General features: G+C 37.4%; 2 protein-coding genes across 8 annotated transcripts; both read left to right on the plus strand.

Moving 5' to 3' along the window:
* The first annotated feature begins 5,456 nt into the window (after positions 1 to 5,456).
* Positions 5,457 to 11,361, plus strand: LOC131367316 (uncharacterized). Of its 6 annotated transcripts, none has more exons than XR_009206927.1 (6): positions 5,457 to 6,305; positions 6,608 to 6,721; positions 6,881 to 6,916; positions 7,060 to 7,338; positions 10,067 to 10,156; positions 10,840 to 11,361. XR_009206927.1 is itself a non-coding variant. In XM_058412664.1 (5 exons), exons 1-5 carry the CDS (start codon positions 5,767 to 5,769, stop codon positions 11,145 to 11,147), a joined length of 1,047 nt encoding a protein of 348 aa, XP_058268647.1. In that variant the 5' UTR covers positions 5,469 to 5,766; the 3' UTR covers positions 11,148 to 11,361. The 6 variants fall into 6 exon arrangements, 3 of the variants coding, with proteins under 3 accessions (XP_058268647.1, XP_058268649.1, XP_058268648.1); XR_009206926.1 differs by having other exon boundaries at positions 5,460 to 5,827; XR_009206925.1 differs by having other exon boundaries at positions 5,466 to 6,721.
* Positions 11,362 to 15,947: 4,586 nt separating this feature from the next.
* Positions 15,948 to 24,753, plus strand: LOC131366584 (uncharacterized). Of its 2 annotated transcripts, none has more exons than XM_058411165.1 (6): positions 15,948 to 17,939; positions 18,178 to 18,229; positions 18,454 to 18,816; positions 19,550 to 19,918; positions 20,076 to 20,165; positions 20,311 to 21,133. In XM_058411165.1, the coding sequence occupies exons 1-6, from the start codon at positions 17,937 to 17,939 to the stop codon at positions 20,334 to 20,336; spliced, it is 903 nt and encodes a 300-aa protein (XP_058267148.1). In that variant the 5' UTR covers positions 15,948 to 17,936; the 3' UTR covers positions 20,337 to 21,133. The 2 variants fall into 2 exon arrangements, with proteins under 2 accessions (XP_058267148.1, XP_058267149.1); XM_058411166.1 differs by lacking the exons at positions 15,948 to 17,939; positions 18,178 to 18,229; positions 18,454 to 18,816 and adding exons at positions 22,655 to 22,963; positions 23,139 to 23,405; positions 23,512 to 23,628; positions 23,761 to 24,753 and having other exon boundaries at positions 19,779 to 20,165; positions 20,311 to 21,960.

Consider the following 24,753-nt stretch of genomic DNA (forward strand, 5'->3'; position numbering starts at 1 on the left):
TCCTCTCTCTAAAACGCCGCGGTCTGCGGATTGAAGAACGCGCTGAAAGACGGGGAAGAGCCGAAAGTCTGCCGCCGTTTTCATATGAAATTTAAAGGGGACTGAGGCGATCACGAATTTGTGTACAGTTTATGGAGAATCGCAGAATTTTAGGAGGGCTGAGAAGAAATGTCAGGGGGTCATAATGATGGTATAGAGGTGGATTAATTCAGGAAGGACACCAGTGAAGGCCTAGGTGTGAAATGCACGGTCCGCCACTGCTGTTCTCTAATATTGATCACTGTGTTCTCCACAACATAATGGTTTTTGTGCCTTGGTTCTTTTGTAAAACATGCTAGTACAATCTTGCAAAACATTAAGTGAAGTGAATAAGACTGATGATCTCCTCATCATGGCACCTGTTAGTGGGTGGGATATATTAGGCAGCAAGTGAACATTTTGTCCTCAAAGTTGATGTTAGAAGCAGGAAAAATGGACAAGCGTAAGGATTTGAGCGAGTTTGATGAAGGACCAAATTGTGATGGCTAGACCACTGGATCAGAGCATCTCCAAAACTGCAGCTCTTGTGGGGTGTTCCCGGTCAGTATCTATCAAAAGTGGCCGAAAGCGACAACCGTGGGAACGTGAGTATCAGAACTGGACCATGGAGTAATGGAAGAAGGTGGCCTGGTCTGATGAATCATGTTTTCTTTTAAATCATGTGGATGGCCGGGTGCGTGTGCATCTCTTACCTGGGGAACACATGGCACCAGGATGCACTATGGGAAAAAGGCAAGCCGGTGGATGCAATGTCATGCTTTGGGCAATGTTCTGCTAGGAAACCTTGGGTCCTGCCATCCATCTGGATGTTACTTTGACACGTACCACCTACCTAAGCATTGTTCCAGACCATGTACACCCTTTCATGGAAACGGTATTCCCTGATGGCTGTGGCCTCTTTCAGTAGGATAATGCACCTGCTACAAAGCAGAAATGGTTCAGGAATGGTTTGAGGATCACGAGTTTGAGGTGTTGACTTGGCCTCTAAATTCCCCAGATCTCAATCCAATCGAGCGTCTGTGGGATGTGCTGGACAAACAATTCTAATCAATTGAGGCCCCACCTCACAGCTTAGAGGATTTAAAGGATCTGCTGCTAACATCTTGGTGCCAGATACCACAGAACCCTTTCAGGGATCTAGTGGAGTACCCACAGCTAATATTCCTTCAAATTTTGAGCGATGAAGCTTAATAATATTTCCGAAAAAAATTAAGTGTTTATAAATTGTTCTCTCATTTTTATCTCAACGGCACATAAAACAATATACCTTGTACTGTACACTGTTACTTTTAGTGATTTCTAGGTATGTAAGCTTTTTTGCTTCTCAGTAGCTATGTCCTTATATCATGTATGACATTGTCAAAGACTTATATTGTACTAAAGCACTTTGAACTGTAAATTGAATTGAAAAAGATGATCATTAGTACTCCAGATATCTACAGTACATCGTGTGTTTTCACATGTAGGTCATTTTATGTAAGCCATATGACCTGCTAAAGTTAGCCTGAAAGGAAACTACCAGCAAATAGCCTTTTCGTGGTTAAAATACAAGCAGATTGGAATGGAGACTTAAAGGCACTTATTTACACCATAGTGTGTCAATATGATTAATATGATCCAAAGTAGTCAATATTAATGCTGGTTATTAGCATTTAGCACAAAATGGATATGAACTGAAATACCAGAGGTATTTTTGATGCTGTTGATCTACCATTGGTTTTAGCTAGAAGTGGATACAGTAGACAAAATACATGTTTTTCCATTTAATATATATATATATATATATTTATATATATATATATATATATATATATATATATATATATATATATATATATATATTTATATATGTGTGCTACTAGTTGAGCGCTATAGACACTGCACAAGTTTTTAGCTATATTACATCGTATGGCAGTTTATTATTTGCTAGATGGGCTTAGCTAATATATACATACATATATATATATATATATATATATATATATATATATATATATATATATATATGTACACTATATTGCCAAAAGTATTCGCTTCCATGGCCACAGGTGTATAAAATCAAGCACCTAGGCATGCAGACTGTTTTTACAAACATTTGTGAAAGAATGGGTCGCTCTCAGGAGCTCAGTGAATTCCAGCGTGGAACTGTGATAGGATGCCACCTGTGCAACAAATCCAGTCGTGAAATTTCCTCGCTCCTAAATATTCCACAGTCAACTGTCGGCTGTATTATAAGAACGTGGAAGTGTTTGGGAATGACAGCAACTCAGCCACGAAGTGGTAGGCCACGTAAACTGACGGAGCGGGGTCAGCGGATGCTGAGGCGCATAGTGCGAAGAGGTCGCCAACTTTCTGCAGAGTCAATCGCTACAGACCTCCAAACTTCATGTGGCCTTCAGATTAGCTCAAGAACAGTGCGCAGAGAGCTCATGGAATGGGTTTCCATGGCCGAGCAGCTGCATCCAAGCCATACATCACCAAGTGCAATGCAAAGTGTCGGATGCAGTGGTGTAAAGCACGGCGGTGGAGACGCGTTCTCTGGAGTGACGAATCACGCTTCTCCAACTGGCAATCTGATGGACGAGTCTGGGTTTGGCGGTTGCCAGGAGAACGGTACTTGTCTGACTGCATTGTGCCGAGTGTAAATTTTGGTGGAGGGGGGATATTATGGTGTGGGGTTGTTTTTCAGGAGCTGGGCTTGGCCCCTTAGTTCCAGTGAAAGGAACTCTGAATGCTTCAGCATACCAAGACATTTTGGACAATTCCATGCTCCCAACTTTGTGGGAACAGTTTGGAGCTGGCCCCTTCCTCTTCCAACATGACTGTGCACCAGTGCACAAAGCAAGGTCCATAAAGACATGGATGACAGAGTCTGGTGTGGATGAACTTGACTGGCCTGCACAGAGTCCTGACCTCAACCTGATAGAACACCTTTGGGATGAAATAGAGCGGAGACTGAGAGCCAGGCCTTCTCGTCCAACATCAGTGTGTGACCTCACAAATGTGCTTCTGGAAGAATGGTCAAAAATTCCCATAAACACACTCCTAAACCTTGTGGACAGCCTTCCCAGAAGAGTTGAAGCTGTTATAGCTGCAAAGGGTGGACCGACGTCATATTGAACCCTATGGATTAGGAATGGGATGTCACTTAAGTTCATATGCGAGTCAAGGCAGGTGAGCGAATACTTTTGGCAATATATATATATATATATATATATATATATATATATATATATATATATATATATATATATTCCTGCTGCCTAATACCTTAAGCTCTAAAGCATAATAGCAAGTGCCCCAGTGCCTCTATCTGCCATGGTGCTACCCAAAATGTTGACCTTATTGTGGGAAAGCAATTTATAGTTGTTTATCTATATGGTGACAGAAAACTAGGGCTATGAATTCAGCAGCTCTCAAAACCTCAGACTTTTGCATAGACCAAAATACTTTTGCACAGACATTTGAAGGGGGCCTGATTTACTTCAGGGTTGCTTTAGAGGGGTCTGAGTACAGAATACAGAATGAATAGTTTACATGAATTATCTGAGAGATAGGAATGTACATAACAGGAATTCCTAAATAACTACTGATCTTCTGTCTATATTTATATATTTGTTTTAATGCAACGTTCCATCAGCATAATTTCCACCCTCTTTATATGTGTGCATAGGTGTTGGCTTTCATAATTAGTAATTCTGATGCTATCAGGACTATAGGATAAAAATGTGTTAACCACGTCCTGCAGAAAAAAAAACAAAAAAAAAAAACAAGTGAGTGGATTGTTTGGATGTGAGGTTATATTTGGGCTATTACATGATGCACAAAAAAGAACCGAACTGTGCTGGACATAGTCAGACACACACACACTAAATTGTCCTGTTTGCATGCACATGCCACTTTAATCCTGTTTACATGTGTCACTTTAATATCTGCAATCACTGTATACACTGTTCTTTGCACATTGTCTTGTTCATTGCACAAAGTCGGCCTATATGTTGTTTGTCTGCACTGTCTTGTCTTGTCTTGTCTTCAACATAGGATGTTGTCTACCTGTGTGCTCCTACCTCCACTCTTGTAAGTCTCTCTGTGCTCCTCCTTCTTCTGAAAATAAGTGTTAACCACAGCCATGTCCATTGTCTTAGCAAAGTCCACTACCATCTGTCCTTCAAGGTTCCTTTCCTTAACTTGCCCATCACCTCCTCATCACCTGTGTTCCCCTCACCAACATGTCCATTAAAATCTGCTCCTATCACCACTCTGCTTCTTCGACCAACAGTAGCCCAATTTCCACCGGTGCCCTGTAGGTAAACGGCGCTGATGGCGGTCATTGTTAACCCGCGCCTCAACTGATCCGGTATGAAATTAAGAGTACTGACGATTCGCATGATTATATTTGGCAATGTTTTACACCGGATACAACCCTCTCTATTTATCCGGGCTTGGGACTGACACAGAAGTCACTGGACTGTGACCCCCATGGCTAGATTTGAAACTTGAGTCAAATGGGCTACAATAATTCAACACTACAATTTAATTTATTAGAAGTATTAGTAGAAGAGGCCTTTATTTATCATATATACATTACAGCACAGTGAAATTCATACATATCCCTTCTTCATGTGAAGCCGGGGTTAGAGCACAGGGTCAGCCATGATACAGCATCCCTGGAGCAGAAAGGGTTAAGGGCTTTGCTCAACAGTTCAAACAGTAAGCTAAATACGTTGAGGCTCAGATGTGGCTTCTGCTCGGTTGGAATGAAAACTTACACCCACACTGACCATTTCCCAATAAGATCAGATGCTCTTCCATTAGACGATATTACAGCAGAAGGGTGTTAAAAATAATCAATTATACAAATGCTTTGGAATGAATGAATAAGTCTGTTGGCGCAAGAGTTCACTTCAAAAGTGGTAAAAGTTATAGCAAATTCTGTGCGAGAAAAGTGCAGAAACTTACAGAAGAGTTAAACAGATGAGCTGTGGACAGAGTTACACAGTCTGATGGCTGTCAGGAGGAAGGACATGGAAATCTAATTGGTCTATATAATATACAATGAGTGTAAATAAGTCAAAGTACTGCACTGTACTAAAAATAAACTCTTACGTGACAATGTTAAGTAGAAACAGCACCCACACATTAGATTTATTGTACAGCAACCTTGTGTCATTTTACAAAATCACCAGTACTGGCTAGATGTGCGGTGAACTTATCTCACCAAATGTTCTTCTTCAGTTACTTTTAGCCAATGTTTCGAAATGCTGTAATGTCATATTGTGGCCTGCATTTCCTGTATTCTAAAGTGTCGTTTTCCATGTTGGCTTCTTCAGAAAGCAGAACTAACAGAGGCTAAGACAAAACATTTCAAAATATTTTCCTGATGTCATTGGGTGTATCTGTGTTTAAGACATTGTTTTTCTTTATATACACAAATGGTTAAGCAGTAGCAAGGAAATCCTTAGGAGATCAATCATATTATGTTTATGAGTAGGTTCTTATTTATTAGTTTTTCTTTTTTTTTTTGTGTAAATCTTGTTTAAAGGGTTTTCTGTAGGGAGTCTTGATAAACTGAAAAAGCAGTGCGGTTATTTCGTCATTCAATGTTGGGGGTTGGAGGTGTTAGTACACTTGGGCAGAACTTGAGTGCGTGTGTGTAGGAGAGTGCTAGACCTATTAGACGCAGCTACCGCATTTGAGGAGAAACGGTTTAAACCTTTGTGGGGAAACATGTCATCAAGGCAGCTCTTGTGCCTTCTACTTGCTCTTTCTTTTTGCTCTACAAAAACCAGTAAGAGATTTTCTTCTCCCTTTTGGCTTGATTTATGTGCTGTTGTATCTTTGTCTTTTTTAAAAAGCCATATTTCATTACTGAATAGTCATTTTCTAACACGCTAGTTGTGGGGCTAAGTCTATTTTTGTTGGTTTCCCTTTAACTTTCTTTTCAAACCAGCTTTGAGAACCTTTATGAATAGATCATTGCATTATACAGTTACACTTTTTAAAGAAGCCGTGCGTAATTTTAGAAAAACAAAATAGTGACACACTGCTATTTAATTCATTACCTAAATAAAAGTAATAACACTTGAACTTCTTTGAATTAGTTTGATTATAGCAACCTATACTTGTTTCTAAGCCATAGGTTTACAAATTTTGTGTTTGTTTAAAGGATAAAAATGATTTTCTGTGCTTTTCTGGCATGTACAAGAAACTGTCCTCAAGGATTTAAGGATAAAGTCACGGAATATCATGAAATTTAATCACTAAAGGTGAACAGCCTTCGTGATCCACTACGAGTATCCAAATATTTAGTTTAGAGTGTTTTTAGCACTAACCTACAAATAATAAACAGCTTTTAACATATAATAACTTAATGGTTAATGGTACTAACAATGCTTTTTCTCAGAATGAGACTTTAATGTATGACATTAATAATATATTTTTTTAATATCTTATCCAACCCTTGTAGTTGGAGAGTAGGTGTTTGTGTTATAAATCAGTTATACGCTCCCTATCCATTTCTTCATAGCAGGATTTTTGCACTATACTAATTTAATCTTTCACTCTCTAGATGCAGAGACCATTATGGTGTCTAGTGGAGATTCCGTCTTTCTACCATGTCCTTTAGTGTTCAAGCACAGTAACAGGACCAGTGTTGAGTGGAAGAAGGATGGAAGGATTTTATGTAAATATTTTATTAAACATACTAAAATTGATGTCACTGAATGTAAACCTCAGTTTAAAGTAAATACAGAACCTTCAGGGCTGAATATAACAGGTGTTGAAAGCAGTGATGCTGGTGTTTATACGTGTTTGATGAACAAATTAATACCACCACCAACAGAGAACAATTCTACAACTGTGAGGCTTAAAGTTAAAGGTAATTAGAATCATCTTTTACTCTTCACTTGCTACTCATTAGCAAGTGTGAATTTATATATTGTTTGTCTTGTTCACCCTGTACTACATTTATAGTTGCGTGAGGAAATGTCACTGTGTTCAATATTCTCTCTCTCTCTGCAGATGCACCATCTCTCACCCTGCAGCTGATGAACAGCACTAACTCCTTCTGTGTGGAGCTGCTCTGTTCTCTGCAGGGTTTGGAACCACAGCAGGTGAACTTCACATGGATCAGAGCAGCTCAGCGTCTTCACCATCATGAGTCCAGCAATATGAGCAGCTTTCTGATGCTCTGCAAGCCAAACTGGACAGAAGGAGAAACACTCACTTGTCGTGCCCTCTACTCAATCAATCACACACTCTATATGAAGAGCATCACATTCCCACTAAACCTCCCAAAAGGTGAGCCTTTTACCTGCTGTCTGATGTGGACCTTTATTGGATCAAATTAGATGATGTGAGACATGTAACTAGCCTGAAAGCAGACAGTTTAGATTTCGATTTAGTTTTGATTTCCCTCTGGCCTTTTGTTCACGTAACACCAATCATTTCTTCACAGCTTTGTTTACTGAATACTTCTCATCACTTGCTTGGTCACATGATTTCCCTTGATATGTTTCTTCCCCTAACTTAACTCAAGAAAAAGTATTTCATAACTGTGCTGCGCAGAGCTGTGTTTCAAACCTGTCATATGCAAAGTAGTGACACATTTTATGCTTCAGAATTTTTTTTAATTTTTTTTATTTTAAGTGAGAGTCTCATTTGCTAAAGTTCTCACTCTCATCATTATTCAACCAGAGAGGTCCTTGAATGAAAAGCAGGTATTAAAAGAAATAATGTCAAGGTTCAACGTTCTTTATTTGTCCTGTACATATTATAGTATGCGTGATGTAGTGAAATGGTTTTACTTTGTTATTTGTCCTGCAGTGCAACAACAGAAAACAGAGAATATAGAACATAGTAAAATATGATAAGACATATAATGGTATAATAAACATATGGAGTATAAATAGGGTGTAATAGAAAATATAAAATTTACACAGAACTGTACACAGTGCAAAAATCGCCTGATTATTTTGTGTATATATAGAGAGAGCGTAAGCTCTGGAAAAAAAATAAGAGACCACTGCCCAATCTCCAGATTTGAACCTTATTGAAGAGGAAGATGGATGGTCACAAACCATCAAGCAAAGCTGAGCTGTTTGCTTTTTTGCAAAAAGAGTGGTATAAAGTTCCCCAACAGCAGTGTGAAAAACTGGTGGAGAGCATGGAGCCAAAACGCACGCAGATCGGGGTTATTCCACCAAATACTGATTTCTTAATGTTATTTAGCCAAAGCATTAACACAATTTGTTTACAAATTATTTGCATTTAGTTTTATTTCAGTTATTAAAGCTCTGCAAATGCTGCGTGATCTTGGGTAATTTTTTGAATTTAGGAGAAATATTGTCAGCAGTTCACAAAAAATGGAACAAAAGTCTTCATCTCACCAATACATGTACCTTTTCCAGAGCTGTAATAAAGAGGGCACACAATTCTCTGATTACATTTTACAGCCATAATGGAGAATATATATATATATATATATATATATATATATATATATATATATATATATATATATATATATATATATATATATATATATATATATATATATATAAACACAATGCAATAAAATGCAATGCAAGCCAATATTACTCATAAATATGACACTTATTAAAGTCAACAAAAACATTATTTTCTTATTCTTATTCTTAATTATGGAATAATTTATTAATTACGTTTAAGTTTGCAGAATAACATGGAAATTATAAAATTGGCATGGTGAATTAAAAGCTTGATAAAATACTCTACAGCATGACACCACATCATTATATAGTATCATATATGATTATTAATCTAATTGTTTATTTAATTTTATATTATACTTGACAGAAAAAAAGCTTTCCTTTTTTTTTTCAGTTCTCATTTTCTATCCCTAATTATTCTTTTGGGCTTAGAAATGCAAGTGGTTTTGACATAATATGGATCCCTTCTTAAGTCCCGTTTTAGACGCTTCTACTCTGCAACCTCGAGGCGATCACATAGATGATTTGCATAACCTGAATGTGGAGATCTAGAAAATCGAAGCAGCTGCATAACCTGTGTCTAAATATATGTTATAACTTTTAGACTTAAGTCACAAACCCTGAATAGAGCCCATAACGCGGGGGCAGATGCTCAGGTTCTGTGTTGCTCTGTGCTCGGTTCTTTGTTTTAGGTTTTAATGACACGTGCAGCCTAATGAAGCCTGTAATACACATAGTTCCACTATCGGGTGTCACTCAGAAGAGGATGTGGTCAATTTGGCATGCACTCACATTTCATCAATGTTCGATCCTCCTGTTGCATCAGAGTTGGCTCTTGTTAGGTATCTGGGCCTCTGGAATAAGCGAATCTTAAGGACATTGTTTTCTAATATAGATTTCAGTATAAGATATACAAATACATTTATTTATTAATCTGAGTGGGTATATTTCTGTGGCTGATTCTGAAACTATGCTGTCTTTCAATTTTGTGATTATATTATATGCTGTTTATTAAGCATGTGTATAATGAAGAGGAAGCCATTCTACTTGAGTGTTATAAAGGGCTTAAATATTATGAACTCACAATGATAATATTTCGGCTTATAATTTACTATTCGATTTTTATTTTTTTTTCCCTTTGGTTAATGCCATGATTCCACCAGGCCTTTCTTTTTTTTATATATATATAACATCAGTAGTTAGCGACACTTTTATTAATTATTATTAGTAGTGTCTAAATGAAGAATATATTGTGAAGGAAAAGTGTGTCAATATGTAGCAAGTCTATCTGTGTGTATAATAGAGTAGATAAAGATGATCATCTACATGATATTTAAAGATCTTCGGGTCAAGATGTGACGGCAAAAATGACTGTGGAGGCTGGAATTCTTAAAATGTCTCATTTTACTCCACCCACCTTTTTTCATAAGGGGTTTTACAAAAACTACACAAAAACGGAAGCTAACTTTTTTTTTGGTTGTGCTGTATATATTTTATATATATTTGTATTGATAGTTTGAATAACCTGTTAGTTTGTGTGTGTGTGTGTGTGTGTATAGGTATAGATGGGGTGGCATCCTGGATAATCATTGTAGTTACATGTGCAGGGCTTCTTCTCCTCTTTCTGCTTGGTGTAGCCATCTTCAAATGTGAGTTCAGTCACTACTTCACTCTTAGTATGTCAGGTCATCTCAATTATTCACAACATGATAATATATATATATATATATATATATATATATATATATATATATAGTTCACAGTGGATTGTATCTTGCTACTCTGGTTTCAACATGATAATTATAAGTCATATGATTTTAATTATTGATTCTGGAAAAATCTTTCACTGGAGTAACCTTATTAAGGGGAAATTATCAGTTTCCAGTTCACATGAAAGATTAGATCATTTAAAAGAGGAACATGTAACTTTCCTAATAACATTTCCTTACTTAGAACCTATTTTAACCTCCTAAGACGCAAGCTTTGGTTTGGCTTGCATTTTAGATTTCTTCTAGCTATTTGGAGGAACCAATAAATATAATAACCAGATATTTTTGAACATGAAGCCACTTCTTTTGTGTACAGCAGGTTCCAGTTACAAAGAATTAAGTATTATGGAACCATAAATGTGATGTCTACGTATGTGGACACCAGGTTGTAGGAGGTTAAGTTCAACATAGAGCAATGTTTATATAATTCTCCACTAGATGGCAATAGAGAGCATTTTTGCACCACTTCTACTGTTGCACTTCAGACAAGCTTCTATTAATACACATGCAGTTTGAGAATTCTGTTTGTCACTCTAATTGTCTGTCTCTGTGTAAATTTGTAGGTAAGAAAAGGAATGCAAATGGAGCTATAGTCTACAGAAATAAAATCTACGAGAACTTCACTTTTTCCAACGCTACAATAAACCCCACTTCACTTCCACGGAATGCTCAGCCTGGCATCGAAACAAATATCAGAAGTACTACCAGATCTACTCCACATACACCCAGGCAGACTCCACATACAGTCAGGCAGACTCCACATACACCCAGGCAGACTCCACAAACACCCAGGCAGACTCCACATACAGTCAGGCAGACTCCACATACAGTCAGCCAGACTCAGAGAGAGGAATGTATCTATGAGAACTAGCAAGACCTATGCAAGTGCTATCACGAAAAAAAAGGAAAAATCCAGTGTTGGTGTCAGTGAATTATTATTATTTTTATTTATTTACTAGGCACTTTTTTATATTTGTAACACAAACTGTGGACACACTGTCAGTGTTTCTGCTCTAAAGTAGGACCAGATTAACAGTGTCATCTCTGTAAATATTGTTTATTATAAATAAATGATAAATGGTGCACCACTTGGTTCCCTGCAAGTTTCTTGTAACACCTTTTATCAGGTGATAGATCTGTAAAGCAGTTTTGGTATTTTGGTTAAAAAAAAAAGAAAAAAAAGCTGACCACAGTTTTGTTTCAGTGTTTAGCAAAGCTTAAGTCTTAAGAGATATTTCCATACACTGATCAGGTATAACATTATGACTGCCTGTCTAATATTGTATTGGTCCCCCTTTTGCTGCCAAAACAGCCCTGACCTGTCGAGGCATGGACTCTGCTAGATCCCTGAAGGTGTGCTGTGGTATCTGGCATCAAGATGATGGAAGCAGATCCTTTAAGTCCTGTTAGTTGCATGGTGGGGCCCATGGAGGCTTAAAGGATGCTTATAGGACTTAATGGATACTTTTGATAGATACTGACCACTGCAGACCGGGAACACCTTGAAGATGCTCTGATCCAGTGGTCTAGCCATCACAATTTGGTCCTTCATCAAACTCGCTCAAATCCTTACGCTTGTCCATTTTTCCTGCTTCTAACACATCAACTTTGAGGACAAAATGTTCACTTGCTGCCTAATATATCCCACCCACTAACAGGTGCCATGATGAGGAGATCATCAGGCTTATTCACTTCACCTCTCACTGCTCATAATGTTATGCCTGATCGGTGTACACTTCATATTTACATGCAAATTTATTAATATGGTAAAAAAAAATTGCTTGAGTGAGAAATCAATCAATGCTTAATGTCATCATGGGCATAATTTTGCTTTAAAAAGTGCTTAGGACAAAAATGTATAAAATTACAGTATAAATATTTCATAGAGAGAGATAGACTGATATCTATCACATTGAGTCTATCACTGTAGTAATGTATAACCTCAAAAAAAATAAAAATAATAAAACTACTGTTGATCAAAATTTTCAGGATTAGGTCTCTAAGCACATTATGTTCAACAAGAACTAGAATTGATGTATTTTTTGATCCTGCTCACATTTCCACTCATGTACCTGAAAATCTGTGGTGGACAGAGTTCACTGAGTTACTGTTACCGACGATTTTAAGTAGGTCATAGTCTTACTTGTGTATGGAAGTATAATAGTGCCAAAATTCCTGAAAGCAAAATAGCATATTGAATCACATGAATAAAAACTTGTCACAAAAAGGAAGTTTGAATTTTTCTGCTTTTAAATTTGATCTGAATGAAAAAAAAAAAAATCCTTACAGCATTTACAGATAAGCATTTTATTAAGATCTATCTTTAGGGTGATTTAATTTATGGCTTTTGTATGTCTTGGGTATGGAGTCATATTCAAAAGGGTCCCTATGTCAGGGGTTTTCATAATCAAAGACAGTGGGCCGGTTGGACAGTTTATCAACTGTGTTAATATTAAAAATTAAAAGTTAGACTTTTTTCTGGACAATAAGATTGTTGTGTTTTCTGACCGTTTTTTTATTGCTGTCCCGCTCGGGGGCTGTAAGGTATTTTAGTCACGTGGTGTGAAAGCAGCGCTGTGCAGACCGATAGGTGTAGGACATTAAAATACACTCTGGCGGTATTTTGGCCTGTGTGTGTGTGTGTGTGCGCGCGCGCGCGTGTGTGTGTGTGTGTGTGTGTGTGCGGAGAGAGATGTCAGTCAAAATCGTGCACAGTAAACGGCAACAGTGCTCATCAAAAATGATCAACATTTATTTAATTCCTCTACACTCCGGTGGCAAAACTCGGGATAAAACATTCTGGGCTAGATTAAAATCATTCGGGTCTCGAGCCCTATTGATGATGATTAGCCCTAGCCACGCCCATGATCCACTGTCTTCACAGCCCGCAATCTTCCTCAGAGCCGTTTCTGCAGGTTAATTATAAGAGCCGTGTTCCAATCGGCAAGTGATTCCCCTCCAAGTGAACTACACAGGGAGCAGGATGTACACTTTAAAGTGCACTGCGACACGGGCCCGAAAAATCGGCAATCCATTGCTCTTCCTGTAATAGCCCGGATGTTAAGACCTGAATTTTTTTCGACCTGAATTTGAAGGCTCGCATTTTGTCGACCCGTATATTAATGCCTGAATTTTTTCAACCTGAATTTTAATACTTGAATTTTTTCAACCTGAATTTGTGAGGCTGAAAAATAATGAAGATTGTATTTTTTTGTAAATGCTGTAAGGATTTTTTCCCCCATTCAGATCAAATTTCAAAGCAGAAAAATTCTAACTTCTTTTTTTTGTGCACAAGTTTTTATTCAGTTCATGTGATTCAATATGCTATTTTGCTTTCAGGAATTTTTAATTTTTTAATTTTTCAGAACTATTGTCTTACTTGTTTATTTTACTTTGCCTCAAAGCACTTATCACTTCTCATGCTGCTCCACGCTCCTCAGATCCTCTAGCACTGCTCGACAGGTCCCACCATTTAATCAGACTCCATAATCAAGACTCTTCTCTGTTCTGGTGTGTACCAAAGTGAAAGCGGTTATAGACTGGCCTGAACTGACCAATATCAAGGAGTTACAACGGGGTTTACAAACTTCTACCATTGGTTCATTCGAAATTACAGCAGCGTGGCCAGCCAACTAAATAAATCATCACCTTGTAAGTTTTAACAAGTTATTGTTATTTTAAGCAGCCTGTTTTAATAATATTAATATTGTAGGGTCTGTGTGTCATGTTGTAGAGAAGTTAATAAGTCCGTGGACTTAGCTACAAAGGCTGCCTTCAGGTATGTATTAGATAAACAATAAGGAGCAGAATGCTTTTACCGAAATCGACTGAGCAACGGCTTGTATCTCGGAAAACTCGTAAGTTGATTCACAGTTGATTCACTCATATGTCAAGGTTTCACTGTAATTAATTGTAGCATTAAGTGTGTAGCGAGTAAGTTAAGTTAAGCGATAGAGCATTAAATGAAAAACGCCACCCTCCTCCGCCAATCTCCTCCACCTCCGCCAGCATCTTCGTCTGATCTTCAAGGTAAATACACTTAATAAAACCAGTTTATTTCTTTACATTCTTTTTTATTATGTATTATTATTTTTTTTATACATTATTTGTTATTTATTAAGTACATTTTTCTTATTTAAAAACATGTAACAAAAAAAATTGGTGTGGTTTTTGGGGGGCTGGAACGGATTAATAGCATTTCAATTCATTTTAATGGAGAAATTTTCTTTGATATATGAGCAAATTGAGTTACGAGCTCGGTCACAGAACAAATTAAACTTGTAAGTCAAGGTATTACTGTATATATATATATATATATATATATATATATATACTGCTCAAAAAAATTTAAGGAACACTTTGAAAACACATCAGATCTCAATGTGGCAAAATTTCATGCTGGATATCTATGCTGATATGGACTGGGTAATGTGTTAGGAATGAAAGGATGGTACATTATTTGATGGAAATGAAAATGATCAACCTACAGAAGGTTGAATTCAAAGACACTCCGAAAATCAAAGTGAACAAAGTGAAATTTTATTGCAGCAACTCAAAACAGTATCCAGAAGTTTGTATGGCCCCCACATGCTTATTTGCATGTCTGACAATGTCTTGTCATGCTCCTAAAGAGATGCCAGATGGTGTCCTGGGGTATTTCCTCCAAGATCTGCACCAGGGCGTCACTGAGCTCCTGGACAGTCTGAGGTGCAACCTGGTGGCATCGGATGGACAGAAACATAATGTCCCAGAGGTGTTCTATTGGATTTAGGTCAGACGAGCGTGGGGACCATTTAATGGTATCGTTTGGCATTGTTGTGCACCAGGAGGAACCCAGGACCCACTGCATCATCGTAGGGTCTGACAATGGGTCCAATGAATTCATCCCGATACCTAATGGCAGTCAGTGTGCCATTGTCTAGTCTGTAGAGGTCTCCCCAGACCATCACTGACCCACCAAACTGGTCGTGCTGAAGGATGTTACAGGCAGCATAACATTCTCCATAGCTTCTCCAGACCCTTTTATGTCTGTCACATGTGCTCAGGGTTAACCTGCTCTCATCTGTGAAAAGCACAGTGCCAGTAGTGGCCCTCTCAATTCTGGTGTTCAATGGCAAATGGCAATCGAGCTCCACTGTGCTGGGCAGTGAGCACAGGGAGGACGTTGGGCCCTCAGGCCACCCTTATGAAGTCTGTTTCTGATTGTTTGGTCAGAGACATTCAAGATTCAAGAAGCTTTTATTGTCATTTCAACCACATATAGCTGACGCAGTACATAGTGAAATGAAACAATGTTTCTCCAGGACCCTGGTGCTAATAAACATACAACGTATAGTTCAAACACAAAAAAACAACACCACAGAGCTAGGACATAAGTTTGTCTTAGCCACATAAAGTGCAAAGTGTGCAACTAGGTGCAAACAGAGCAAAGACAAGACAGTGCAAAAACAATAAGTACAAGAAAGCAACACAAAAAACAGGCCACTTAGCACCAAAAAAGAACATGTGCAATGAAATGAAATAAAATAAAATGAAATGCGGTAACTAATAACATATGTGATTGGGAACATGCATATATATAAATATATATATATATATATATATATATATATATATATATATATATATATAAATATATATATATATATATATAGCAGCCTGACATGCGTATGTTATGTAGTTATGTACAGTTCAGTACTGGGCGTGTGTGTGTGAGAGAGAAAGAGAGAGAGAGAATTTTGTACAGTTCAGTTCTGGGTGTTGAGGAGCCTGATGGCATGAGGGAAGAAACTGTTACACAGTCTGGTTGTGAGGGCCCAAATGCTGTACCTCTTTCCAGATGGCAGGAGGGTGAAGAGTGTGTGTGAGGGGTGTGTGGGGTCATCCACAATGCTGTTTGCTTTGCGGATGCAGCATGTAGTGTAAATGGCCGTGATATAGGGGAGAGATACTCCAGTGATCTTTTCAGCTGTCCTCACTTCCCGCTGAAGGGTCTTGCAATCTGAGACGGTGCAGTTCCCAAACCAGGCAGTGATGCAGCTGCTCAAGACGCTCTCAATGGTCCCTCTGTAGAACACAGTCAGGAAGGGGAGAGGGAGATGGACTTTCCTCAGCCTCCTCAGGAAGTAGAGGTGCTGCTGGGCTTTCTTGCTGATGGAGCAGGTGTTGAGTGACCAGGTGAAGTTCTCTGCCAGATGAACACCAAGGAATTTGGTGCTCTTGATGATCTCCACAGAGGATCCGTTGATGAACAGCAGAGAATGGTCACTCTGTGCTCTCCTAAAGTCAACAACCATCTCTCTAGTCTTGTCAATGTTCAGGGACAGGCTGTTGGCCTTACACCAGGCTGTTAGCTGTTGCACCTCCTCTCTGTATTCACACCAGTGACCTGCTGGAGGTCATTTTGTAGGGCTCTGTCAGTGCTCATCCTGTTCCTCCTTGCACAAAGAAGCATACCCAGTCTTGCTGATGGGTTAAGGACCTTCTATGGCCCTGTCCAGTTCTCCTAGAGTCTCCTGGAATCTCCTCCATGCTCTTGAAACTGTGCTGGGAGACAAAGCAAAACTTCTGGCAATGGCACATATTGATGTGCCATCCTGGAGGAGCTTGATTGCCTGTGCAACCTCTGTAGGGTCCAGGTATCGTCTCATGCTAGTGACACTGACTCTAACCAAATGTAAAACTAGTGAAAAACAGTCAGAAAACATGAAACAAATGTCAGTGGCCTCCACCTGTAAATCTAAATTAAGACTAAATTGCTGTCAAAACTATTAAATAATTAAAAAAAAATTTGATTGCCAATTTCCTAAGTGATTTGGAGAAAAAAAAACACACAAAATGAATTCTTTTCAGTATAATGTTTTTTGTTTTGTTTTTTTACCTTTTATCACAGTCTTGGTCATGTCAAAGGTTAGTAACAACACTGACTTGCATTTTGGTTCATAATAAATTATGTACTGCCTTTAACATCAAGAAAAGAGAAGCATTTCACGCACGGGCCTATGTAAAGTGTTAATGGGGCCACTTGGTTGTAAACAGTAAAAATCACTAATTTTACCATTTCCACCAACAATCAAGAATGAATGAATATATAGTGTTATGGCTGTGCAGTCAAAAAATGTTGTTATAATGGCAGTCAATGGGGCAACATGCATCAAAGTCAATGTTGTTACTAATGTTTGAAATATCCAAGGCTGTGATAAAAGGTAAAATCCACAATCCACAATCACATTATATTGAAAATCGGTCATTTTGTGTGTTTTTTTCCACAAAATCATCACACTGTCATCATACCTACACTATGCACAATAGCCTACAGCATTTCAAAGAATTGCTGCGGCTGACCCAAACTTTCCATTTGTAGCCTGTGAGTCCTGTAGAATGATACTCGTACTTCTCAGCACTACAATAGTGCGTGTGAGCTCAAGAGTAACCGAAAGTAAATAATGTAACCTGAATCTAGCTACATGATGTTTCTTTACAGCATGCTTTGCCTACTACTAAGATGTTGTTTATAAAAGGTCAAAGTATAGACTACGTACTGAATTGTGCAAGTTCCTTTCTCGGTATTGATCTGTTTGTGGTTTATGCAGGAAATCCTCGTCAGTAGCCATGCTGCCGTGTACTTTTTTGAGGAAGCATTACGTTATAAGTTGCTAAAATGGTAAGTGCTATCAATAACAATTTATAACATTTTTGTGCACCACAGTGTGGTTTGTTGAGGCAAATTATATCCAGAACATCACTTACCTGCTATTCACATGCTTTAACTGTGGTATTTCTTTCAGCAAGAAGTCACATCCTTGATGCTGTGTATGACTTTAATATCCACCTGGTATACTAACTGTGTAAAAATGCCTTAGCTCAAAAAATGAAATTTTTTTTTTCCTTTTAATTTTTAGACACTGATAGTACATCAAATTTGGGGGGTTTTGCTTCTGACCTTTTTCTCAGGTACTGCATTTATTTTACTTCCTGTCCATCGAGTTACTGACATAGCAATGGTTTAGTAATAAATAAATAAACCATATGTACAATTTTTTCAAGTTTTAAAACTTAAAACTTCCTGTCTTTTATTACAACACCTTTACATATACTTATTCACTGTTAATAACAATCATCTGACTCACACATAAACAGCATAACAATGTTGAATCACTTTTAACAATCTCTTTCAGCTGTGAAAACATGGACTTGCAGTCAGTTTAATTCCACACAGATAGTTCACAAAGGATCGTCAACTAGCATCAACTGTTATTCGAAACAGAACTGTTGTCTCAGAAGCAAGGGCGTTGCTTTTGCAGTAGATTTGAGAAGAAAACATTTACTGTGTGCATACTTGTATTTAAACCAGTCCTGGAATAGACAGATCTGCAATGACAACATCAGATTTGTATGGATTCCAGAAACGGAGCAAATATCGTTTGACTTGCTAAATGTTCAGATAAATCATTCTGCCGATTACACGTGTACAATAGTTCAATACTTTCCACCTCCTACACACTGCGTGTTAATCCAGAGGACATTCATTCATGTAACAGGTAAGAACTGAATCATTTTATTTATTGATTTATTTATTCATTCACTCCCTCACATCAACATGTAATTATAATTGTTTATATACATATATTGTGCTTTGTGTAAAAACATTATCACAAGAAAGTCTTCTTCTGTTTGTAACATTTACACCTTACAAATTGCCTGTGAATATTCTTTGCTCTACATGACAAAATAAAAATAAAAATAAAAAAACCTCTTAATTTTCATGGCTCAAGTCAAGCCATACTATTAGCTTAAAGGGAACGTGATGCAGAGCAGGGTTTCAAAAATACATTCATATGTTTTTTACATTAATGATATTTAAGCTATTGGTGGTGCAGGTGGAAGCTGACAGGTTCAGGAAGCTCACGGAGGGTGGAGTGATGTGCGAAAACGTGAGAGGAATAAAAATTCTGACCTGAAGCAAGTTCAGAATACTCCATTAGTCTACTCTATTAATGAAAAGGGACTTGAATTCCACAAGTAGCCTTATACAAAGTAGAGACTTATTGTGGATTAAGTTTGTTGTTTTGTTGTTAGATCATTTTTCTGGGCTGAATAATTGTAGGTAAGCTATATTTGTAGGTAACCCCCCTCTGCCTATAGCTGTTATTGTTTTGGATTGGTTGTTTAATTCAAATGAAAGACCTAAAACAAAATTTTTTGATAGACAAATTTTGATGGACAGTTTATGTTTCATGCACCCCCCCCCCTTACCCCAACCTCCCTTTGCAGCATCTCCTTCTGTTTCTGTGGCATGTGTGAGAGGGCATGATGGAGCTCCCACAATGCTTTGTGCTTCTGAGGGCTTTTACCCTGCTGATCTGAAGCAGGCCTGGCTCAGAGATGGAGAATACATCAGTTACATGAACACTGCACTTCAAAGACCGACATATGAAGAAACTCTGAGCACTTCTCACATCAACTGGACCTACAGAAACAACACAGATGGGTCCTACAGCCTTTTGTCATACCTTCACTTGTCTGCAGACATAAAAGAGCAGGTGATGTACTACTGCTGGGTGAATCACACAACACTGAGCAAACCAATCACGGTTATCATGTCCTCTACTGAGTGCACTGAGAGAGAAGTGGAATTTACGGGTATGAATTTTTAATCTGATTTTATTTCAATATTTCGAGGTAGTTTTAATTTGTATAATAATAATTGTTCATTGGTTTAATAACTTTTATTGCTGCCCCACCTATGGTATCCAATTAAGAATAAAGAGTGTGCCTCGTACTATTGATATCTTTACAGGTTTAGTTGTTCGTTTTATAGTCGTTGGGACCCTCTTTGGCTTGTTGATTGCCACTGCTATGTTCATCGAAATTTACTTTCAATACCTCAGTAAGTACACACACACACACACACACACACGTATATAAAAATGCATCAGTTTTCAGTGCAGCTTTTACAGGGACATTCATTTTTCTGAGCATCTTGGAGAATCTGTCAAAATTTCTGACTGTCATACTTTTTTCTGTTTTTGCAGATAAAACCAGACTGACTTCATTATGATTTCCTCCGAAAAGTGGTGTATTGTGTAATATGTTGCTTTCTTTACTGCCATACAAAGATTTTCCTTTTTTCCTTTTTTTTACTCCAATACATTTTCTGTTCGGCATTTTCGTTGTGTGTGTTATCGGAATTTTGTATGTAGCAGCAGTGAGCTTCGTATTACATTCCGGCCCCTCTGTTCATGAACGTAATGTGTGAGTAACTGTGCGTGTACGTGCATGCATGTAAAAAGTCCAGTAAGAAACGTTAACACAGTCACTAGTTTACGCAAGTCTGCTATTGCACAAAATATCTTCATAAACAAAGCTGACGTCAAATCAAGGAGACTGGCACACAGACAATGATGTCAATTTGTCAAAATCTCCGTTTGCCCCGTCCACACAACACGGAGAACGGAGTTTTACAAAATCTTTACATTAGAAGGAGTTTTCCAAAAGCTCCGTTTTCAACGACCTCAAACTGCATTAGCATGTGGACGAAAGGCCAAAACGCAGAGAAAATCTCCCTTCTTAAAAATCCCCGATGCACATGTATGGAAACACTGATACTGTACACTTCATTACAATACAGTTCTAAAGGCCTATTTTTTCTTTCATGCAAGTCTTATTTTTTTGGTGGTGCATTTATTGAGAAGTTTAAGAAAGAAAGCAATACAGAATAAAATTCATGATTCTCCAAATTATTACAGTCTTGCTTTTTTTTTATTAATTTACTTCTGCTTTTACTTTCCATACTTGAATACATTCATGAAAATACAGTAGAAAAATGATACAGTAGTAATAGTTAAAGTCAACCATTATAATTCTACTTGAGTAAAAGTCTTAAAGTATCTGAAATAAACTGTACTTAAGTATCAAAAGTTACTACTTTACTACTTAACTTTTGATACAGTTTATTTCAGATACTTTAAGACTTTTACTCAAGTAGAATTATAATGGTTGACTTTTACTTGAGTCATTTTCTACCAAAATACCTGTACTTTTACTCAAGTGTGGCCTTTGGGTACTTTATACAACACTGATTGTATGTATGCTCACAGTGTGTGTGGTTCTGGTATGAGTAAATCGGGTAGAAAAATGGTACTTTATGAATTACATTATAAAGAGTGTTTTTGCTTTTGTCACTTGTAATTCTGTGTAATTCTGTGATGAAATACTGTTGCCTGTGTTTGCTGTATTCCTGTACAGGAAGCACCATTTCCTAGGTTGGTTTCTTCAGAAAGTAGAACTGAACTGATTAAATTTATTTATTTATTTATTTATTTATTTATTTATTTATTTATTTATTTATTTATTTTTCCTTGATTGTGTGTATCTGTGTTTACAAGAAGTCTCAATCTATATATGCTAACTAAATACTGCCAAATTTGTCCTTTAGAGATTTGAAACCCTAACCATAATCTTTAGGCAATCTTGCTAACCTGGAATGATGTTGTAATTACTGGAAAGCAACTGATGTAATGTAACTGTGTGTGTGTGTGTATGTGTGTGTCTATATATAGGATACATGTTAAATACACACAACGCATTTGTGAGAAATTGTTTAAAACCTTTTGTAGACATGTTTTCAGGGCAGCTCTTGTGCTTTCTTCTAGCTCTTCTTGTTTGCTGCTCTACAAACACTGGTAAGCTATTTCATTTTTTTTTTTTAAAGATGAGTCAATTTCTATCTTTAGGTTTTAAAATATAGATAATAAATCTATAATAATGGGGTTTGTTTTCATTTGCTTTAGTTTTAAACCACATCACAGTGTGGATGAACATTTGTATACAACAAATATACAAAAATAGATGCAATCTGTCATTGTAAAATAAAATAAAATAAAATGTTGCAACTGCCAGTTAATAAAAATAACTAAATTACAAATATTGTACATATTATAATATCAATAACAAAAACAACATTAAACAAAATTTAACTTACTTTTTTCTGTTTTCATTAAAAGTACTTGTTGTATTAGAAGCATTTTTACATGGAGGAAGTGAAAATTGTCAACCTAATAAATGTACTGTATATTGTATCATTGGAATATTAGTCCTGGCTCCTTAAAATAAAAATGTGATTTTAACATGCAATAACTTTATACTGTGAGTAATAACTGAGTTAGCCAGTAAATGTTTTTAGAAAAACACCAAAAATACTTACTTTTTTCAGAAAGTGTACCATAACAAATTATAAAATGAATAATATAATTTTGTCATATTGCCCAGCTCTAGTAGTTGGAGAGTAGGTATTTGCATTAAACCAGTTATAAGCTCCTTATGCATCCTTCTTCATGACTGTATTGTGCAATACTAATTTACTCTTTCACTCTCTAGGTGCAGAGACCATTACAGTGTCTAGTGGAGATTCCGTCTTTCTACCATGTCCTTTAGTGTTCAAGCACAGTAACAGGACCAGAGTTGAGTGGAAGAAGGATGGAAGGAGTTTATGTATATATTTTATTAAACATACTAAAATTGATGTCTTTAAATGTAAACCTCAGTTTAAAGTAAATACAGAACCTTCAGGGCTGAATATAACAGGTGTTGAAAGCAGTGATGCTGGTGTTTATACATATTTGACGAACAAATTAATACCACCACCAACAGAGAACAATTCTACAACTGTGAGGCTTAAAGTTAAAGGTAATTAGAATCATCTTTTACTCTTCACTTGCTCTTGAAAGTTCCTCTGCCACTCACTATACTAGCAGTGAATATAATATAATGTTTCCATCATAAATCCTGCGCTACATTTATGGTTGCTTGAGGAAATGACCATCATGACTCACTGCATTCAATATTCTCTCCCTCTCTGCAGTTGCACCATCTCTCACCCTGCAGCTGATGAACAGCACTAACTCCTTCTGTGTGGAGCTGCTCTGTTCTCTGCAGGGTTTGGAACCACAGCAGGTGAACTTCACATGGATCAGAGCAGCTCAGCTTCTTCACCATCATGAGTCCAGCAATATGAGCAGCTTTCTGAAGCTGTGCAAGCCAAACTGGACAGAAGGAGAAACACTCACTTGTCGTGCCCTTTACTCAATCAATCACACACTCTATATGAAGAGCATCACACTCCAAAAAGGTGAGCCTTTTACCTGCTGTCTGATGTGGACCTTTATTGGATCAAACTAGTGCATGTGAGTTGTTTTATTTAGCTGTGATTTCACTCAGTGCTCCTATCTTTACAGGTTCTATCAGTACTGATATCTTTACAGGGTCAGCTGTGCGATTTATTGTCACTGGGACCCTTTTGGGCTTAATGATTGGCACTGCTTTGTTTATCGAGGTTTACTACCAATGTCGCAGTAAGTTTGTGTTTATACATATTATTACATATCCATATTTGTCTTTCCGATAATGTTCTGCATGAGTTGTCATAATTCTCGTATGGTTTGTCGTATGTAACATTATAAACTACTGCTTTTGGTGTCTTTCAGTTGTCCGTGGTGGCCAGTCTACTGCTGATGGGAATGATATATCCTAAACTTGTCTCTACGACTCAGGTCTAGTTCTTCAACAGTGCAAAGTGAAACAAACGTATCTGATACCAAGAATGAAGTTTTAATGACGTGTAAATGAAAGTGCTATTACTATTGAGTAACATGAAATATTACACCTCCCTGCCAGCAGAGGTCGCAATCGCCCAAATTCTAGTTCGACCTCTTCCAGCCACTTCCACATCACAGTGTACAGTTTGAACCCAGTAAATTCAGCAACACATGATTTGCTGAAGGAATTATGAGCCTTTAAGTTCTGCTGATTTTCTATTTTGTTTATATGCACCCTCAGTTTATTCATGAGCTTTCTCTTTAACATGGTTATACTGTGTGTTCTTGTGTTTTCTCTGTTTTGGTTGATTTTAACTTTGTATGTGTCTCCTTTATAATAAAGTGCTTCTCAGTGTAATCTCTAATCTAGACTAATCTCAGTCTAATCTCTGAATCTCTGAATCTAATGAAGGTTTGGGAATATAAAGACACCTATCACATATTAAATGAGATTATTAAATAGATTTCTAACCCCAGATCAACCAGAAATACAGAAAATCATCTGCTTGCTAAGCAAAATATGATGGTGACCTTCCTTGAACAATTTATCACATAGCAGTGAACCTTCTCACTTGCCACAATGTCCCTTGTTCCACATCATCATTACACTCATCACATATCTGCCAGTATGACAAGGTTTCTCTACTACGAAATGTTTTTCCCATCCATCTGAAGCTCTTTTAGTCAGTTGTGCATGAGGAGTAGTCAACAGACCTGTGAATTGGTGCGTGTCTGATTACAATGGACAGATCCAAGACTAAATTTTCAAATGGACAAGACATGAAGACTGCATTCACAGCCATGATCACTCCAGATTGTCTGGTTGTTCACCAGGGACCTTCACCTCAGATAAAGTCCAGTATTAAAGCACCTTGAACTAGC

The sequence above is a fragment of the Hemibagrus wyckioides genome, linkage group LG16 (genome assembly GCF_019097595.1).
Source record: "Hemibagrus wyckioides isolate EC202008001 linkage group LG16, SWU_Hwy_1.0, whole genome shotgun sequence".
Classification (NCBI taxonomy): domain Eukaryota; kingdom Metazoa; phylum Chordata; class Actinopteri; order Siluriformes; family Bagridae; genus Hemibagrus; species Hemibagrus wyckioides.